Source organism: Gobius niger, assembly GCF_951799975.1.
Source record: "Gobius niger genome assembly, chromosome: 4".
Classification (NCBI taxonomy): Eukaryota; Metazoa; Chordata; class Actinopteri; order Gobiiformes; family Gobiidae; genus Gobius; species Gobius niger.
In genome coordinates, this window is record NC_136855.1 from 24,508,174 (window position 1) to 24,525,670 (window position 17,497).

General features: G+C 39.2%; 5 protein-coding genes across 6 annotated transcripts in view; 2 read left to right on the forward strand and 3 right to left on the reverse strand.

The window, feature by feature from the left end:
• Positions 1–17,497, forward strand: part of LOC306962704 (phosphatidate phosphatase LPIN1-like) — a 113,669-nt gene that overhangs the window by 37,227 nt on the left and 58,945 nt on the right. The gene's annotated exons all lie outside the window — the stretch shown is intronic.
• Positions 78–4,293, reverse strand: cdc42se2 (CDC42 small effector 2). Its single transcript, XM_079554614.1, has 5 exons — positions 4,164–4,293; positions 3,211–3,449; positions 2,895–2,996; positions 2,736–2,814; positions 78–1,833 (listed from the first exon to the last, which is right to left on the reverse strand). The coding sequence occupies exons 2-4, from the start codon at positions 3,262–3,264 to the stop codon at positions 2,740–2,742; spliced, it is 231 nt and encodes a 76-aa protein (XP_079410740.1). The 5' UTR covers positions 3,265–3,449; positions 4,164–4,293; the 3' UTR covers positions 78–1,833; positions 2,736–2,739.
• Positions 4,268–5,310, forward strand: nip7 (NIP7 nucleolar pre-rRNA processing protein). The gene is made up of 5 exons (XM_079554612.1): positions 4,268–4,398; positions 4,483–4,569; positions 4,639–4,777; positions 4,850–4,990; positions 5,073–5,310. The coding sequence occupies exons 1-5, from the start codon at positions 4,343–4,345 to the stop codon at positions 5,190–5,192; spliced, it is 543 nt and encodes a 180-aa protein (XP_079410738.1). The 5' UTR covers positions 4,268–4,342; the 3' UTR covers positions 5,193–5,310.
• Positions 6,303–9,764, reverse strand: terfa (telomeric repeat binding factor a). Of its 2 annotated transcripts, none has more exons than XM_079555576.1 (10): positions 9,581–9,764; positions 9,348–9,443; positions 9,111–9,235; positions 8,958–9,041; positions 8,627–8,767; positions 8,425–8,540; positions 6,982–7,473; positions 6,819–6,914; positions 6,629–6,746; positions 6,303–6,537 (listed from the first exon to the last, which is right to left on the reverse strand). In XM_079555576.1, the coding sequence occupies exons 1-9, from the start codon at positions 9,723–9,725 to the stop codon at positions 6,629–6,631; spliced, it is 1,413 nt and encodes a 470-aa protein (XP_079411702.1). In that variant the 5' UTR covers positions 9,726–9,764; the 3' UTR covers positions 6,303–6,537. The 2 variants fall into 2 exon arrangements, with proteins under 2 accessions (XP_079411702.1, XP_079411703.1); XM_079555577.1 differs by having other exon boundaries at positions 6,305–6,537; positions 6,629–6,744; positions 6,838–6,914.
• zdhhc7 (zDHHC palmitoyltransferase 7) lies at positions 12,099–17,190 on the reverse strand. The gene is made up of 8 exons (XM_079555722.1): positions 17,021–17,190; positions 15,734–15,821; positions 14,218–14,568; positions 14,019–14,143; positions 13,855–13,951; positions 13,667–13,748; positions 13,159–13,289; positions 12,099–13,086 (listed from the first exon to the last, which is right to left on the reverse strand). The coding sequence occupies exons 3-8, from the start codon at positions 14,560–14,562 to the stop codon at positions 12,904–12,906; spliced, it is 963 nt and encodes a 320-aa protein (XP_079411848.1). The 5' UTR covers positions 14,563–14,568; positions 15,734–15,821; positions 17,021–17,190; the 3' UTR covers positions 12,099–12,903.

Genomic DNA, 17,497 nt, shown 5'->3' on the forward strand with positions numbered 1-17,497 from the left:
GCAAGTCATTATACATCATTTAACATTAATAGGTGTGTAAATAAACCTAGGGGAAACTGAAAAATCATGAAAACGTCTTAGGTTCTTTAAGTTTTATTTTGAAAATTGAAAACAGATCTTCAGCAGAACAAAAATATCCTCGAACATTCAAATGGTCCACTTGCACAACCTGCTGGTTTAAGTGTGTTTTTTCAGAGGATTTTACAGTTGCAAAATTTGAGGTTGGTTTACATTAATAGTTACCAGCACAACAACCAATAACAATTACATTCATTCACGTAAATGTTACAGCACAGTTAATGCGGGCACAAATGAACATTTTCATGGCTTGGCACCACATAAAAAAAAAAGAAAGTAAGGAATATTTAAATCTTAAACCTAATTTCTTTTATGCTGCTTCTGTGAATAGAAAATATGCATTCTTGCAGATAACATTTGTTAGCTCATTTACACTAAAACTACATAAACTTTGACAATTCAAATGCATCATAATGGGAAACATTCTAAAGTAGTTTGTACATAGAGCCTCGGTTGGCAGACTTCACTTCCAGCTTAATACGCAATAACTTTGGGATATAAAGATAATGAGGAAATATAATGTTCAAAGAGTATGCTACAAGTTACTAAAATTAAAATAGTAACTTTGTCATACACAATACACGGACTATCCTTTTCAAGGTTGAACAGACCAAAGCCTGCTGGTCTATTCTTTGAATTTCACCTGATTATAAAATCTACTCTGATTAAAGAAGTAAAAATTCTAACAGTAATTTTAATATAGTGCGCATTTGAACTTAAAATAAGAAGAAACCGACTGCCTTTGAAGACATCTTTGTAATTTGGCACAAACAGAAAAGGTGAAAATTTTAAGACAAACATTTAGACTGTGTGAAGGCGAAGATATATAGAAACAAAGTTTATCCATACAAGCATTTTTAACACTGTATCAATGAAACCCCAAAACACTGCTACAAACATGTACCAGACTGGATTTGACAGAAATTTACAAGCAATACGACAGCTTCATTTGGCCCGAAAGCATAGTCTCTATTCAACATAACTTTCAGAGAGAGCGTATACTTTCTTACCCATGACTATGAGAAGAAGGCAAGACACAATCAGTCTACTCTTGCAGATGGGTTTTAAAGAGGAAAAAGCTTAAAAATATGCATCTTGGCGAAGTCTAGAAAACAACTACAGAAGGCATATAGTAAATTCATAGTTTATTAAAATGCTCTATGGTTTGTTCTAAATGAAGGTTTAAAAAAAAAAAAAAAAAAAAAAAGTGGAAATCGACGCAAAAGCAAGTGTGCATGTACAATGTATGGTCCAGTGTACTATACTCTAATTCAAGTTTACCAAAGAGCAATCTTAACCCTGAACTCAGAAAGCATGACTATTTCTCAGAATATTTTCATTTAGCTTTGCCATCTCCACCTGTTTCTTAATAACCCTCTGAGAATAAAGCATGAAACTGAATGTTCCAAATCTCCAATGTGGCCCAGCCACCATGAGGTCCGTTCACAACATCAGACAATAAATACAGGCATCAAAATGGGCTACAACAGCAATATTTTGAAAATAGTTTTCTCATACACACACGCATACATTTAAGTTTATACTATACCTATGGCGTCCTATCTATTTTAGACAGCTATTCTTTACAGTGCAACAGTATGGCAGCAAATGGATAGCAGTGCTTTCATTAAAAGGAATGGGAAATAAAAATATATACATAAAAAAAAAAAAAAAAAGCAGTAGTATCTTTTGGTCCTGTGTCCTTTACAGACATAACTGCTTCTAGTTACCAATAGTAGAATCACCAGAGAACAGCTGTAGAGACAGAAGGAGATTCAAATCAGTATCTTGAAAAATATGGAAATCAAAAGTTTACACCAACCAACGAAAGATCCTGCAGTACTACTAGATCAAGCAGAAAGGAACAGCTCTCTGGGCTCATTGTAATTAGCTATTTTCAGACCAGTTACTGCTGTGAAAGTGCAATACACTTTTGGCTTATTTTGGCCAGAATGTTAAACCTCGAGATCTACTCATTTCCAAACAAGGTTAGCAGAACAATGTGCCACAGCCATACAGAAACAGAAGGGCAATTTATTAAACATCATGGCTATGCTGGAGAAAGTACAAACATTGTTGCTGACAACACAACAACATACCTTTAAAAAGTATGTCATAAAAACCAACACATACTTTTCACGATTATATTAAAGAGGGGGTATTAGGCTTTTTTCAATCACATAGCACCAGTCTATAGCACACTACAATGATGACGCAACCTGCTGTTGGTCTGTAAATGCAGTAAATTAGAATAACTGCCTTGTATAAAATTGCTCTCTCAAAATGGCTGTAGCGAATGTCTTGAAATAGGCCTCTGTCTTAGAACCTCTGACCCTTTCTGGCACGCCCCCTCCACACGCTGTCTGTGGCATCAGTGGGGAGGGGGATCTGCTGAGGAGCAGTGGTCGGTTACTCGGCTGGTGACAAAAGCTCGGAGGCGTCTCCAGGAGGTGGAGGCGTTCCTAGGAGGACTCAGGCAAAGCTATCCCTAAAATGGCTGCCATCAGAGTTTTTACAGATTACTCAAAAATACGGGAATGTGCCAAGGCAACACTTCAGGCATGTTTTTAATGAGGGAATGACATAATAACATTCGACAACAATCGATTTTGCATAATACCCCCCCTTTAAAATAGACCAAATGAACCATGTCTTACCATGCTATAACTGGGACCCTTCAGATCCTCCATGTGCATAGCCTCCTTTAGATTTCATTTGGGTCTGAACGAGGTCCACCTTTTTAGAATAAACGAAAAAAAGTTAAAGAAAGAGTAGCAAAAACTGATCATTTAAAGAAACCAGTAGCACGAACATACTGTTGCCAGTCCTAGGCCCATATCCCCTGAGCCAACGTGTGTGGTGTGGACAAAGTTTGTTGGCTCCCCAATCATGGAGCGATCAATTCGCCGCCGCCGTTTCTGGAAAAAAACAACACAAAAGACAACATATTAACCGATAAACTGGCAGCTTGTTGACATAGGAGGAGGAAAACAAAACAAAAAGACAATCAAGACAAATGAAAGATTGTACTGCCAAAGTATAAAATCATATTGCAGCCTTTTTAACTAAGTCAGCTAATTTTCAGTCTGACCAGTATAGCTTCCTTAAAACATGAGTTGAATGTGTACTCACCGGCTGAGGCTGCTCAGCGATGCAGCAGCTAAAACAAACCCAGAACTCAGTCATACTGAGGTTAAAGAAGAAGCCACAGCAGTTTCCTCTCAGCTCAGACGTCTCCTTCACTTGCCGTCTTCCTGTTCAGCGTTATCAGAGCCACAAACACAAGCCGGAAACTGATGACAGACATACACTGCGTTTCTAGAGCAAGCTGTTAACACAGCAAGCACTCAGCAAGCACAGAGGGGAAGAACCTGCAGATACAACAAATAATAGGAAAAGTTAAATTAGTTTTGAGGTAAAATAGGTTGTCCTATTCCATGCTATTCTCTTTTAGCCTAATTCTGCCTAATTATGTCGATTAGCAGACAGAATGAGGCTACAACAAATGAATCCAGAACAAAACGATGATTTCTGGCAGAGCTATCAAGATATATCAGGTTATTTGTGACCTTGGAGATCATGGTAAACACCAATAAACCAAACATAATCTAACATGGAATAATAGTGTGCAATGTTGATTTAAAAGGGTGGTGTAATCCACATAGGATTAGTTACTCCCTTGCTCTAATATCGGATTACGAAACTGACTATCAGTATTTACAAACAATTAAGAGGTTATGTAAGTAGTGGACACTGCGGCAAATGTAACATTTTAACAAAACGTAAGCGTTTTACAATTGCTTCGTCTCCATATCCGATCGTCAACTTTTTGGGTCAGTGCTTGTCGCAAACCGACGTTAACATTAAAGCAAACAGTGTTAGCTTAGCTCCTTTGCTAGTGGCAAAGAGGGTGTTTTTCAGTGTCACGAAGCTAACCATGCTAGGTGCGCCTATTTTCGATCATATACCTCCAGAAAGTATTTATGAACCAGCGATGTAAATTGTTTTGGCAAAAATAATTAACTTAAATACAACGTGTTGCACGGCTTTTGGGAAACGTCTTATTCTGATTAATAATCTCGTACCTGGTAGGGGCCAGCTTTCCGGAGTAAGAGAGGCGTATGACAAATCTGAAGAATGAAATAAAAAAAAACAGGAAGTTCGCTCATTGAATACGTTGACTTCCGGTTTAAAGGGCAACACTTTTCGACCCACGTTTTCAAGAGAGTCTGGTGTCTGTTTTAGCGCATTAAAAGTAAGCATCATGCGTCCTCTAACAGATGAAGAAACAAAGACAATGTTCCAAAAATTATCGAAATAGTAAGTACTTGGAAATGGTCAGTGTTTCGGATTGTATGCGTTTGATCGTGCCCATGATGCTAGCGGTGTTTTTGCCTTTTACAGCATTGGTGAAAACATCAAACTTCTAGTGGACAGACCTGACGGTACTTACTGCTTCAGGCTTCATAATGATCGCGTCTACTATTTGAGGTATGTAATAATGGAGAGGTTTTGCATTTGGATTGGGAAGATAACGTATTTTCTTTTTTTTTTTAACAGTGAAAAAATTCTAAAGTTGGCAACAAACGTCGCGAGGGACAAGCTCGTGTCAGTGGGCACGTGTTTTGGCAAATTCACCAAAACCCAAAAGTTCCGCCTTCATATCACGGCTCTGGATTTTCTTGCTCCCTATGCAAAGGTATGTTTACTTCCGTCAGACATTAAACTGGTTCTGAATTATAGGTTGATTAATTATTTGACCTTTTTTCAGTACAAGGTGTGGGTGAAGCCTGGATCTGAGCAGTCTTTTCTTTACGGAAACCATGTGCTGAAATCCGGGCTTGGAAGGATCACTGAGAACACAGAGCAGTACCAGGGAGTTGTTGTGTATTCCATGGCGGATGTACCTCTTGTAAGTACTTCTACACCAACCACGGGTCTACTCCCCTCTTCAGATATTGTGTTGCAGACATTAACACATTTGTAATTATTAGGGATTTGGAGTGGCCGCAAAGTCTACACAGGAGTGTCGACGAATGGATCCAATGGCCATAGTTGTATTCCACCAGGCAGATGTTGGAGAGTTCATTCGGAATGAGGATGCATTAACATAAGGACTCAACAAGATATGGACTTTATACTTGTGTACTATCCTTTTTGGTCATCTTCATACAACAGGTCTTGACAGCTAAAGCTTGCCAATGGTTGGAATATTAAAGGAATAGTTCACCGTTTTTCCATACTGAGATATATTCTTTCCTGAGCTTAGACGAGTTGATGCATACCTCTCTGGTCTTTGTGCGTGCCCGTGGAAGAGCGTGGTTGCTTCTCTAACTTCACCCCGTTTGGAGCTATCGGAATATACTGGGAGAGGCCAATGCTAAAAACGTCTTTGGTCTTTTTGCGTGACTGAGGGCACATCGTTCTTCCATACTGTGATATGTTCTTACCTGAGCTTAGACGAGTTGATACGTACCTGTCTGGTCTTTGTGGATGCCCGTGAAGGAGCGTGGTAGCTGCCAACTTCGCCCCCGTTTGGAGCTATAGGAATACATTGGGAGGAGCCAAATGCTAACAACACCTTTTGTTTTTGTGTGACTGAGGGCACGTACAAAGACCAGACAGGTATGCATCAACTCGTCTAAGCTCAGGTAAGAACATTTCTCAGTATGGAAAAACGGTGAACTTCCTTAAAGATGCTGAATGAAAGAAGCGGCACTAAATTTGGAATACCAATACGATTCTATTGTGCCAAACTTGATCGTCAACATCTTGCTAATTGACTCGGTAGGTTTTCCTATTAACCACTCTCTTACAATATCCAGGTATCAACAAGTATCACATTAGTAATTATTTGGGCACTTTATGTCTAAAAAAATGTCTGTAATAAGATTGAACAAAATGAAAACACTTTTTTTTTATATAGCTAACTTGAAGTTTATTGAACTTTTTGAAAATGCCAAAAAAATAAAAAAAAAGGTCAAACTGTCTGAATATAAACCGTATATAAAACATTTTTCTGTAAACCTCTTGTTACACCATCTTCAGTTTCTTCATTGTTCTCCATCGGTCTTTCAAGTTGACATTTGTTCGATCTTTGAAGTTGTAGTATGCCTTTATCTTGCACCAATTTCCCTCTCCAAATTTGTCAACCCCTTCTTTCAGTCGCTGGGTCTCACTGTCTGTCCATTTCTGGAACATCAATACATTTATAAATATAACTCCTTTTTAGAAGAAGAAATTAACTTTGTTTGAAAAGGGCGAACATGATAAAAGGTTAAATTATTACCCTTTTTCTTCCAGAATTGGACAGGCTTTCATTTAATGACCCTGTGTAACATAAAAGGTTACAGAAATATATATATTTTAACTAAAATAAATATACATGTATTTACCGTCATCAAAAAGCGCTTCTTCATCACTCCACGCCTCCTTTGACTCCCTGGCACTGTTGAATGCCTTTTTCCTGTTTCAAGATATATTCAAACACAAAAATGTCTCAATTCATCCCAGCCATTTGTTTTACTATTACTTGAACTTCAACGTTTACTTACCATTTTGTGTGTGGGGTGGATTTGTTTTTGTCAGGAGTAGAACTTGTTAGTATTGAGGCACCAGGGGAACTGTCTAAGCCATCTGAGACTTCCACATCTTCATTTTCTGTCTCTCTGTGAAGATATAATTTTATTGACAGTAACTCACCTTGCGTCTTTTTTGTCTGTTTTTTAATAAAAAATTACCTGCTTGTATTATTAACACGCCTTAAAATTTCATCTGGATCAGAAATGTCCTCATTCCTCTTGGGTGGCATCTTGCCCTCAGATCTCGCTTTGGCTCTGTTAAGAGATTCTTTAGTCATTCCTTACCTTCAACAAACAAAAAGCTTCAGAGTATTAACTTTACCTGTCACAACTCTTAAATGACCGTTTCCGCACAGGTTTGCTAACTTCACACTCAATTATTGGACTCGGTGAGTCGCCGGCATTCGATTGTTCAGGTGATTCTTCTTGTGTTTCCTTTGTTGCGAGTTCACAGTGAACTTCCTGAGACAAAACTGGGCTGTCTGGCTCCACCACCAGCTGTGCGATGGTGCACTGCCGTCTCTTGGTTGGTATTGTTCCCATTTTTGAGAGTGAACTTGTTGGTGGTTGTGGAATGTCACACATTTGTGCTGGTTCGTCAGCTGGGGAAGCCTCCATCGGGCTATCAGAAGTTCTTTGATATAACTCATCTTTTACTTCCCCATTAGCATCCTCAGGACTCGGAGATAGATGCAAAGAAATTGGTTGGCTCTGTGCCCGTTCTTCCTCTTCTTGCAAGTTATTAAAACTTGTCCCATCTGCTAACACATTGAATCCCGCTTCCAATCTGGACTTCTCCATAAACACACGGTTGCTAAAGAGACAGTCGTTGCAGAGACAAAATAAATAAATGAATGACGCAAGTGTTAGGATGTTGGCTTTGCAAATGTGCCCCATATATCTCCATATCCGCATCACATGCTGCACCATAAGTGGGCCTGGGCCCGCCTACTTTTATCCAAAACCCAAATGGTCAAGACTGCAGCATTCAGCTGAATGCTGGGTGACATTGAATATGAACATGTCCTCTCCCTCTAAAACGGGCAGTGACATGAGCCAAGGTCTGTGTCTTCATCTGGTTGTGTACTCATTCAAAGTTACTGTACATTTGATGGCGCTCACTGCATATTGTTCCATGTGTATTCCCCACATGTACAGGTGCTTGTCATAATATATATCATGAAAAGTTAATTTACTTAATTTACTACTTTACTGTTATTCAACTTAAAATGTGAAACTAATATATGAAAGACTCAATACATGCAAAGTGACATATAATTTTGATGATCATGGCTTACTGTCTATTAAAATATTCGAATTTTCTGAGATTTTTAGTTTGGGGTTTTTACAAGCTGGGCCATATTCAAAATGATAACAAATAAAGGCTACATATCTCACTTTGCATGTAATGAGTCTATCATATATTAGTTTCACAGTTAAAGTTGAATGACAGAAGTAGATTCACTTTTTCATGATAATCATTATAATTATATGACGAGCACCTGTAGACATGAAACAATATCCACAGATACACATCACGATGTACAGTAGCCAACACCTCGGTGCATTTCACATGACCAAGTTTTCTTGCGGTATACTCAAAACTTTAGATCCTTCCACCACTACAGATCTGGAGTAAAATAATATTTTAAGACCCAAAAACTACATGAGGTTTGCTGCACCCATACTTAAACATGCATTAATGAGATATTAAAAACCATTGTTGTAATATGTCATAATAATGTTGAAAAGAACAGAAACGCACCACTGTCGTAAAAGGACCCGCTCACAGCAGAGTTGCTCAGGCTCCTCCTGCTGTTCTGGAGCTTCCACATTGTCACCTGGCTCAGTGTGTCTTGATTTAATAAGCCGGACAGCAGCCTGTTACAACATAAAACAAAAATAATATTAATAAACAAACTTAAACACATAGCATCAGCTTTCGTAATTTATTAACATTTGCATACCTTGAATAGAAATGGCGGTGTAAACTGACAAAGTTCCTGACAGAAGGCCAGCATCTCCTCCCTAAACTGGCCAAAGTTCACTTGGCCACTGATATTATGGCCACCGCTCTTCTGGTCGATGAGACCCATTAACGCGGCCTTCTACAAACAAAAATGCAACAAAGACACACTGACTGAAAAGACTACATCTTCAGTTATTATGTACTGTGCATAGGCTGCAGTTTTTAAGTCTGCTACAAATGAAGCATCTCTCGGCCTGTCTAAAAGCTCTGCACAGGACAGTAAAGGGATGTAAAACAAACACAAAACTACTGTGTAATAATTGCCTCACCTTGCTAAACATGGACTTGGGAAAGTGTTTCAGTGCCTTCTTCGCTTTCCCAAACTTTCCATTGATGATAAACATTTTAACAATCTGAAAGTAACATGTGACTTTGATCAAGCCCAGCACACGTGGAATAATGAGACCATATAAAATACCTACCATCTCCTTCAGTGACGAGGACACCTTATCATAATCGAGCTGATGACAGTCCTCTTTCAGACTTTCCAATACTTCCAAGGCCGATTCTAAAGGGCTGAGTGTGGGGTCTGTGTCGGAGGCCACGTCTGGAAGTAAGAATGCACAAAATAATGCCTGTTTTTTTTTTTTTTAAACTTTTATCAAAACCACAGAAAATGAACAGAATGGGCAACTACAAATGTAAACATGCACGCTCACCAAGCTGTTCCCCTTTGTTTATCCAGGTGAGAAAGTCCAGCACTCTAACATTTTTGGGTGTACTTTTAGCAGACTCCAGAGGACGACTCAAAACATCTAGGGCAGAGATTGTTTGGTCGTTTATACACAGAGCGATCACTCACACTACATCAACACAACAACAAACTTTACTACGACACACTGTTCCCTGGTCCCAGCACACAGCAGGCTGCGTGCATCGCTGCAATACTCACGGTCAAGCACATTTCGAATAGCACAAAAGTCGTTGTATTGTTCCCTTTCGAGCAAATCGATGGCCAAAACCAGATAATAATCAACGAGCCAGCGATTTACAACAACGTCGGCTTGTTGGATGTTTACGGTTTCGCTCGTCGCCATGATCGTGCCGCCTAAAAAAATAAAAATAAAACACTTCTTCCTGGTTCTTTTTGGTTAGTCCTCGCGTCCAAGTCACGACTACTGCCCCCTGCTGTATGGTTCTGCTATGTACATTTAAAGTAAATATAAAAATACAAATAAAACTGATATCTGATAGGCACAAAATATATTACTAAGACAGACTCTTTACAATACAGTATTAACACAGTATTTTACATATTGTTCGTAACAAAAAGATAATAACAAAAAAATGGAAGTGAAAGCCGATGATTTGCATCAGTGTTTAATGCTTTGACAAATCATAACCTGGTGTACTGGATTTAATGAAGCCAAGATGATTTAAACAAACCTTTAGGTACTCCGTGTTTACAGTTTGTGTCCTTATCTAGCTCAGCAAAAATGATACTTTATTTTATTATTTTTTACGATATCTGTGACCTCCTATAAAAAACAAAGGCTAAATGTTACCTGCTATATGTTTTTAGTATTTTCAGGGTAAATGGTCTCAACTTATATAGCGCTTTTCCACCTACATTAGGCACTCAAAGCACTTTACAGCAAGGATCCACTCACCCATTCACTCTCTCATTCATACACCAATGTACGCAGACACTGGGGGCAAGTTGGGTGAAGTGTCTTGCCCAATGACACAATGACTGCGCCACTGTCACCCCTACAATGTATTTTGTTTTCTGAGCTTAAGCCATTCAGGAGATAACGTGGTCTAATGTAGTTTGTCCCTTTTACATTCAAATTTTAGTCAAATAACTAAAACAGCAACAGGGACTGTCTCCTCAGAAACACAGTGCCAAATGCACACTGGTCAGTAATAAAATGTAGTTGTACATTCAAACAGCTCAAACAGGTCCTTTAAAAAAAGCTAAATCTGATTATTTTTTGAACAATAGGATAAAAAAAATCCAGTTAATTTTGAAGGCAAAAAACGCAGTTTATTTACGGGGCAACTGCTGCTACAGGCAAGTAAACCCAAAGGCCTCAGGGATAGTTTACCTTTGTGTTCTTTAACAACTCTACAAAGAAAGATGGTTAGAACCTCTGGACTTAAAAAAGAAGCATTTTTTAAGTTTTCCTAGTTTGTATTTTCATAATTGTATGCAAGGATCCAACCAATTGTGAATATATTACATTAGTACAAATTTACACAAAACATTCTTTCAATCTTCTCATTCTCAGCAATCAGTTTATAAACCTAAATTTCAAGAAAATGACGGAGGGATAGGAGTGGGATGTAGGGATACAAAAAGAAAAAGGAAAGAGCAGCATGTATACTTTGATGTGATTATATTTTAACAGCAATGACCTCTATTAAACGTATGTGCAGCTGAGAACAGAAGTTTTACATACAGTATAAAAAAAAACATACAAATACTTTTTCCCCCTCGCAGTCCGACATAAAATTGGACAGAATGTCACTTGTTGGTCCATATAAATTACCAAAAAATATTACCATTTGTCACATCACTGAAAACATTTTACTTTTAAACTGTATGACAAGTTTCAGACATTTCTGGTGAAATTCCACAAGCTAATTTTTAATGTCCTTGAGTTATTTTCAGACTAGTTTGGATGTGTGTTCTGGACCAGTGTCCAATGTGAAACGCCCATTTGACTGGCTGATGAGTCAGGATGTTGGTTCAATATTTATATATATTATTTTACATAACACACTTTCTTGATGCCATCTCTTCTGAAAGAGAAGCCAAAAACTATAAACTGGCATGTTTTTGTATGGACACTCTTCGCCATTCTTGAATGAGTAAATCCAGTACAGGCGGTAAAGTAACCAGGGTCAGTACAAGAGGTGACTGTGTAGGACATAATAGACGCAGATGCCATCAGTTTAGAAACTGAGGTTTGAAACAGCATCCCAGTTAATATAGGAGGCAGTAGCACAAACTCAAATAACGGCTAAAGAGGAACCAGACGTGTGACCAATGACTGTTCTTCCAAATATGTCAGATGTCTAAAGTGTTGATTTGTATGGATGATATTAGTGTTTGAATGTCTGTATTGTAGTATACTAACTTGATATTTACGTGATCTGGCAGAGATTACGGATGACCAGTAGTCAGTGGCTAATTCTGGTATATTTACATTTTTATGTAAGCCTGAAAACACTTTCCTCTTCAAAGGTAATGGGGTCCAATAACTATACCTTTGTCCATGTAAATTTACAAACTAATGTGGCTTTTCTGTCATGTCTCACTGTGGGTTGGTCTACATATTTTGACACATGTGACAATTTTTGGAAGAAATAAATAAATATTTCCATGTTGTTCATTGAGACTTGTTACCAAATACCGTGTATCAAATATCATGTACCGTCCACGAGCCTGTTGAAAGGTTTAAAACATACATAGTAGGGGCACATATATTGAAAATTGTTTTGAGGAATCATTTCTGAGCAAACATTATGAAATGATCTGATCTCAGACAGCAAGAATAAAGTCTGTTTTTATGTGTATGAAAACACAATTTCAATTGTATGGATAGTCAGGTTTTGGGTGATGAGGCACAATAAAACATTAAGACCTGATACAAAATATATTTCCAACTGGCACATAGTTTTCCTCAAAGAGAAGCACACCGATCAGAAGTCCAAATACACAAAATGAGGCGTCACTGTAATCCTGCTTGATCTGATCATCCATGACAGATAACATGCATTGGACAAACTCTTTTGTTCCAAGCACAGTCCAAGTCCATAACTGTAATACTGCTTGTCCATAGATATGAGCTTTACAATAGCTATTCATCTATAAATGAGAAACTATACTCCTGGTCCCTTGGTATAAATTTTGAAAACAAATTGCTGGATATTTGTGCACCAAAAACACAGGTCTCCACACACTTTGGATGGCGATTCCTGAATTAAGATGCACTTGAGAATGTACTGCATGCTTAGAAAACGCAAATTGATAAGCTCCGCAAATGGACAAGTTCATTTTTTTTTTGGAGATCATGGATTCTATGACCATGGCAAGGTTTGTGGTGGGTGTATGGGCCACGGAAGTGCCTTCTCTTTCTGTCCACACAAGGGACAAGAACCAAGAATGGAGCTTTGAAGCACAGGTCTGAGAAACTCCACAGGACACAATAGGTCTAAGTGAAGGATGACCGAGTGCTGGTGGTACCCATGAAGTTGCTTTTTCATTTCTCAAACTGAGAATTCAGATCCGCTGCGGCGACTGTAGGTCTGCAGTATCAAACGACGCAGGCGTAACCCTGTGAATGGATTACACCACAGCAGAGATGGTGGACTGCCAAAGACAGCTTTCATCCCATCCCACCTCACCCTCCGCTCCCAAGTAGGCTTTTCATTTTTAAGACGCTCAATCTCCTGTGGCAAAGAGACAAGACCCTTAAATTACACACACACAAAAAATCTATGAAATGTGGAGTGTGGACTGACCGTCTCATCATTGCAAATGGAGTGGATTTGTGTACCGAACATCACAGCAGTGAAAGTGAGGAAGAGGATGGCCTCCAGGCAGAGGAAGATGAGCAGCAGTACGGACACACCAGGAGAGAAGGTACTACACTCTGAATGAGAAAGTAAATAGGTTAGTAATTTAAGCAAGAACACACAGTCAAAATACCACAGAATATAGAATTTGAAATAATAAAAAAATATACTTCAGGTTTTCCTATTAACTTGTGTTTTTTGTTGTTGTTTTTTTTGTTTTACAAAAATGTAGTACAACCCCAATTCAATCAATCTTAGTGCCACTTCATGGACCTGTGGCTTTGGTAATAACGGTTGCTTTGATTAATTTTAAATTTAATTAATTTTAATTAATTTTTGATTAATTAATTGTTAAACACACAATCAATCAACAGAAGAAGAAAAATGAATTTCCTGTTGTTTTGCATTCACGTTAACTCTACAGTGCTCATATTATGAAGTTAAACCAATTTACCATTCCATTGGGATTTAATACACCTAAAAAAGTGCATTCCACTTAGTCCTAGTGCGTGGGCAGAAATCAGTGCTATGTACATCTGTATGGAAAAAGAAAAGACCACTTTAAAGGCTGTAAACCTTCCTTTCACAACAAAGCCCATTTATCCACATTTATAAACACATAAATATGTATTTTGTTCTTACAGTGAAAAGTACAAAGAATCGTTGATTCTTCTCTCCCACACAGTTATTGACCCAAGGGCAGTGGTGATCCATCTTTCTGATGCATCTTTTACAAATACTGAAAGCAGTCGAGTCAAGGAGTTACTGAACAATACTTTGACACATTCAGGTGCAAATGAACTGACCTGCAGTGATGTGCTCTCTCAGGTTTGATGCTGCAGCACTTCGGACACTTGTAAATAACCTCCCCAGGCTTTAATTGCAGGCTTTCCATGTACTCCTTGGTTGCATTGCCTTTAGGAACAGCACCCTGATTGTAGCACAGATGAATTAGAATACAGGACGACAAAAGAAAGTGTAAATGATTCTGTCTGATAATCTTACTGGGTCAGTCAACATTGTGCGCATATGTGCGGCCAGTGCAAGAACAGCCAGGGAATTGAAGGCGGCCCCATTGAGGAGTGAGTACCAGAAGCTCTTGGCAGGCAGCAGCATGACAAAGTTCACCACAAATTCAGCATACAGCACCAGGAACCACGTCATGGCGGCACACACCATACCACAGCTGTCCTGGATGAACCACAGAGTGCGATTTCCGCCCGTGTGGCCAGCGTGGGAACTGCCCACCATCACACCAGTCCCGAGACCTCCAGCCTCAACATCACCCGAGGCGGACAGCAGAGGGTGGTGCTGCTCCATGTCTCGCAGTCGGTGGTTTGAAGACTGCATCCTGCACTTCACATAACAAAAACATCACAGTTCATATATTGTGATATATTGTAGAACAGTTTCAACGCTTTAGATTCAGGATGATACGCAAAGGGCAATAGTATACAATGCATGTTGTACAATAATATCATAGATGACACTGGACCAGAAACTGGGTATTATTTAGGTGTTACTATTAATTGCTTTTAAGGCCATTATCAGCTGTTTGCTAGAGATTTTCTATATGAAGGTCATTCAAGATCACAGGACAACTTGAAACTCGGTGCTGAGATTCAAGTGAAATCAATGGCAGCTGTGGGCCATTTGGGAAAGTGATCCCGAGCTTAAGAGGCTATAAATAGAGCAATACAGCAAACATGAGATACAGACAGGAAGCTTAAAATATTTGGTTTGTTTTTCTAGGGGAATCTTGTATACAATTTTGATATCTTTTTGAGGTACTTGGGAAGTTGTATTCAGCAAAAAAAAAAAGAAGATTTATTTCAACTAACAATCCACTTATCTGTAGCTAGTCTGACGGGTTCACTCAGCCCTTTAAGCAATCACGCTTTGACTTTCCAGTTTGACAAGATGACTTTTGTAACACATTTCCTCAAACAGGAAGATAGAGAAAACATCTGAGCAGAAATAGAAATTACAATCAGCAAGTCAATTTTTTAGTAGATCTGTGATTGAATATTTAAAACACCAACACAGAAAACTAACACAATCTGTGAATTGGGATGGTTTTGGCGAATGTGATACACTTATATACCACATTAAATCAGTAAAGCAAGACAGTCAGTGTGCTTCAAGATGCCTACACAATGTAGGGTAAATTTATTGCGGATGCTGGTCTAGTTGTGTAGTTGCTTCTACACAATAAAGTGAGGCTTTAAAGGGATGTACAATTACATTTGTCCAGTTTAACACACATTGATTTGCTGTGATCAATAAAAAAATTGAGTAGGCCAATTAGTCGACCCAACCGGCCCTTCCCAATCAGGGGGCACAGGAAGTAACTCTCCCAAGTAGCTGTTCTATAGTCATTTCACTGCCCTGACTGATGCACAATGGGCAGTCACATTGTGACTGCAGTGTTTCTGCTCCAATCAGATCATTTAAATCAGGCCTGACTCTAAAACAAATAATATGCCTGTCTTCGAGCGAAACAAAGTAACTGGGCACCTACCTAATTTGTTTGTTGCTTACAATAACATGATTGTGAACACACCTCTTCGACCAGCATTTAGGATTACAAAGGATTGAGGTTTAGACACCTGGAAAAACAAACACAAAAATCATAATCATAACAACAATGGCTTCTTACACATGTATTGCTCTTTACAAGCCTGTCTTAGTTTCTCAAAGCACCACACTGTAGTCATTATTATTCATTCACACCACACACACACACTACTATTGTATCCACAGTCACCCCTGGGGTAGACTGATGGAAGCAAGGCTGCCAATCTGCGCCATCGGCCACTGCAACCACCACTCATTGACAAAGGTCATTCATTTTTACCAATGGTAAGGGAAACCGCAGTATCCGGAAAAACATATGCGGACATGGGGAGAACATGCAACCCCCACACAGAAAGGCCAGTCCAGCTGGGATTGAATTTAGGACCTTCTAGTTGTGAACCCACTGCGCCACCATGCCACCCATACCAAGTTACAAGACAAATATCCACCCATACCAAGTTACAAGACAAATATTAAAGCAGTAATGAACAAGACTATTACTAAAACTGTTATTAAGCGGTCAAACGGGACATACAAATTAAAGGAAGCGACTTGGTTTGAGCTATCTCAGTGAGACAAATTTGTTTCAGCCACTACTACTATACATTTTTGTGTTCTGATTTTGTGTCAACTGATTTCTCTCTGTAAACACATTCCTTCTGCAATGTCTTGGACTTAAAGTGTCCTTAAAACGCTATTTAGGCCAGTCAGACAAGACACAACAAAACCCGGACATTTGGGAATGGGTTTTGAGCAGACACGTGATTAGCAGCGGCTTCTGGAGGTCGCCATACTCAAGCAAAGTCATGTGACACCTATCAATCGCACAGTGATTGGTGATTGACATGGCGGCACCATTATGTCAGGCGAAGATGATCAGGACGTGTGTTAAGTTGAATTTAATTGTTTTGAGTGCCTAGAAATACCAGTCCAGAAAAAAGACAGTGCATAGAATTATGTGGGAAAAATACATCATAATCATGAACGACGTAAAGCTAAAAACAAAAACAAAACAAAAACTACAATGTGCAATCCATGCTTACACCTAGAACGTTTTGGTAAAGAGGGGCATTAAAGGTCGTGACTGAGTAGGAGTTCGTTTGCTCCAACACCAGACTGAGAGGTAATGGGAATGGAAGGTAAATCCCGTGCAGCTAACTAGCTGTGTTGTTAGCATGCACAGTAACGTCGAGGGCGAGAGCAACTACACAAATGTAAATGAATCACATACCTTGGTGTTCCTTAAGTATGATTAACACTACCACACATTTGTAGCATTTGGGTGTTCCATAAATGCTTAACACCAGCTCCAAAACAGCTGTACCAACGATACAGCAGGGTAAAACATCTCGCTGTAACAACGGAATGACACAGTGCCATCGGAGCTTCCGGGTCAGCGTCGGGATTTTTCGGATATGTTCGGACGACACGATGATGGAATTATTTGCAGTCGGACGCCCCCCAGTGGTACTTCAGAGAATATTATAGACTACACAAAAGTCATGAAAGTTCTCCACAAGAAAGCGCTGTTGGATCAGGCACATAGCCATACAGGAGGCATGCAGAGTGATGCAGGGTGAGGTCCAGTCCAGTTAAGTTAAACGCAAACCTTTTCATTTCAGGTGGTTAGACCTGACACACGCACGCACGCGCGCGCGCGCGCACACACACGCACGCACGCACGCACGCACGCACACACGCACGCACA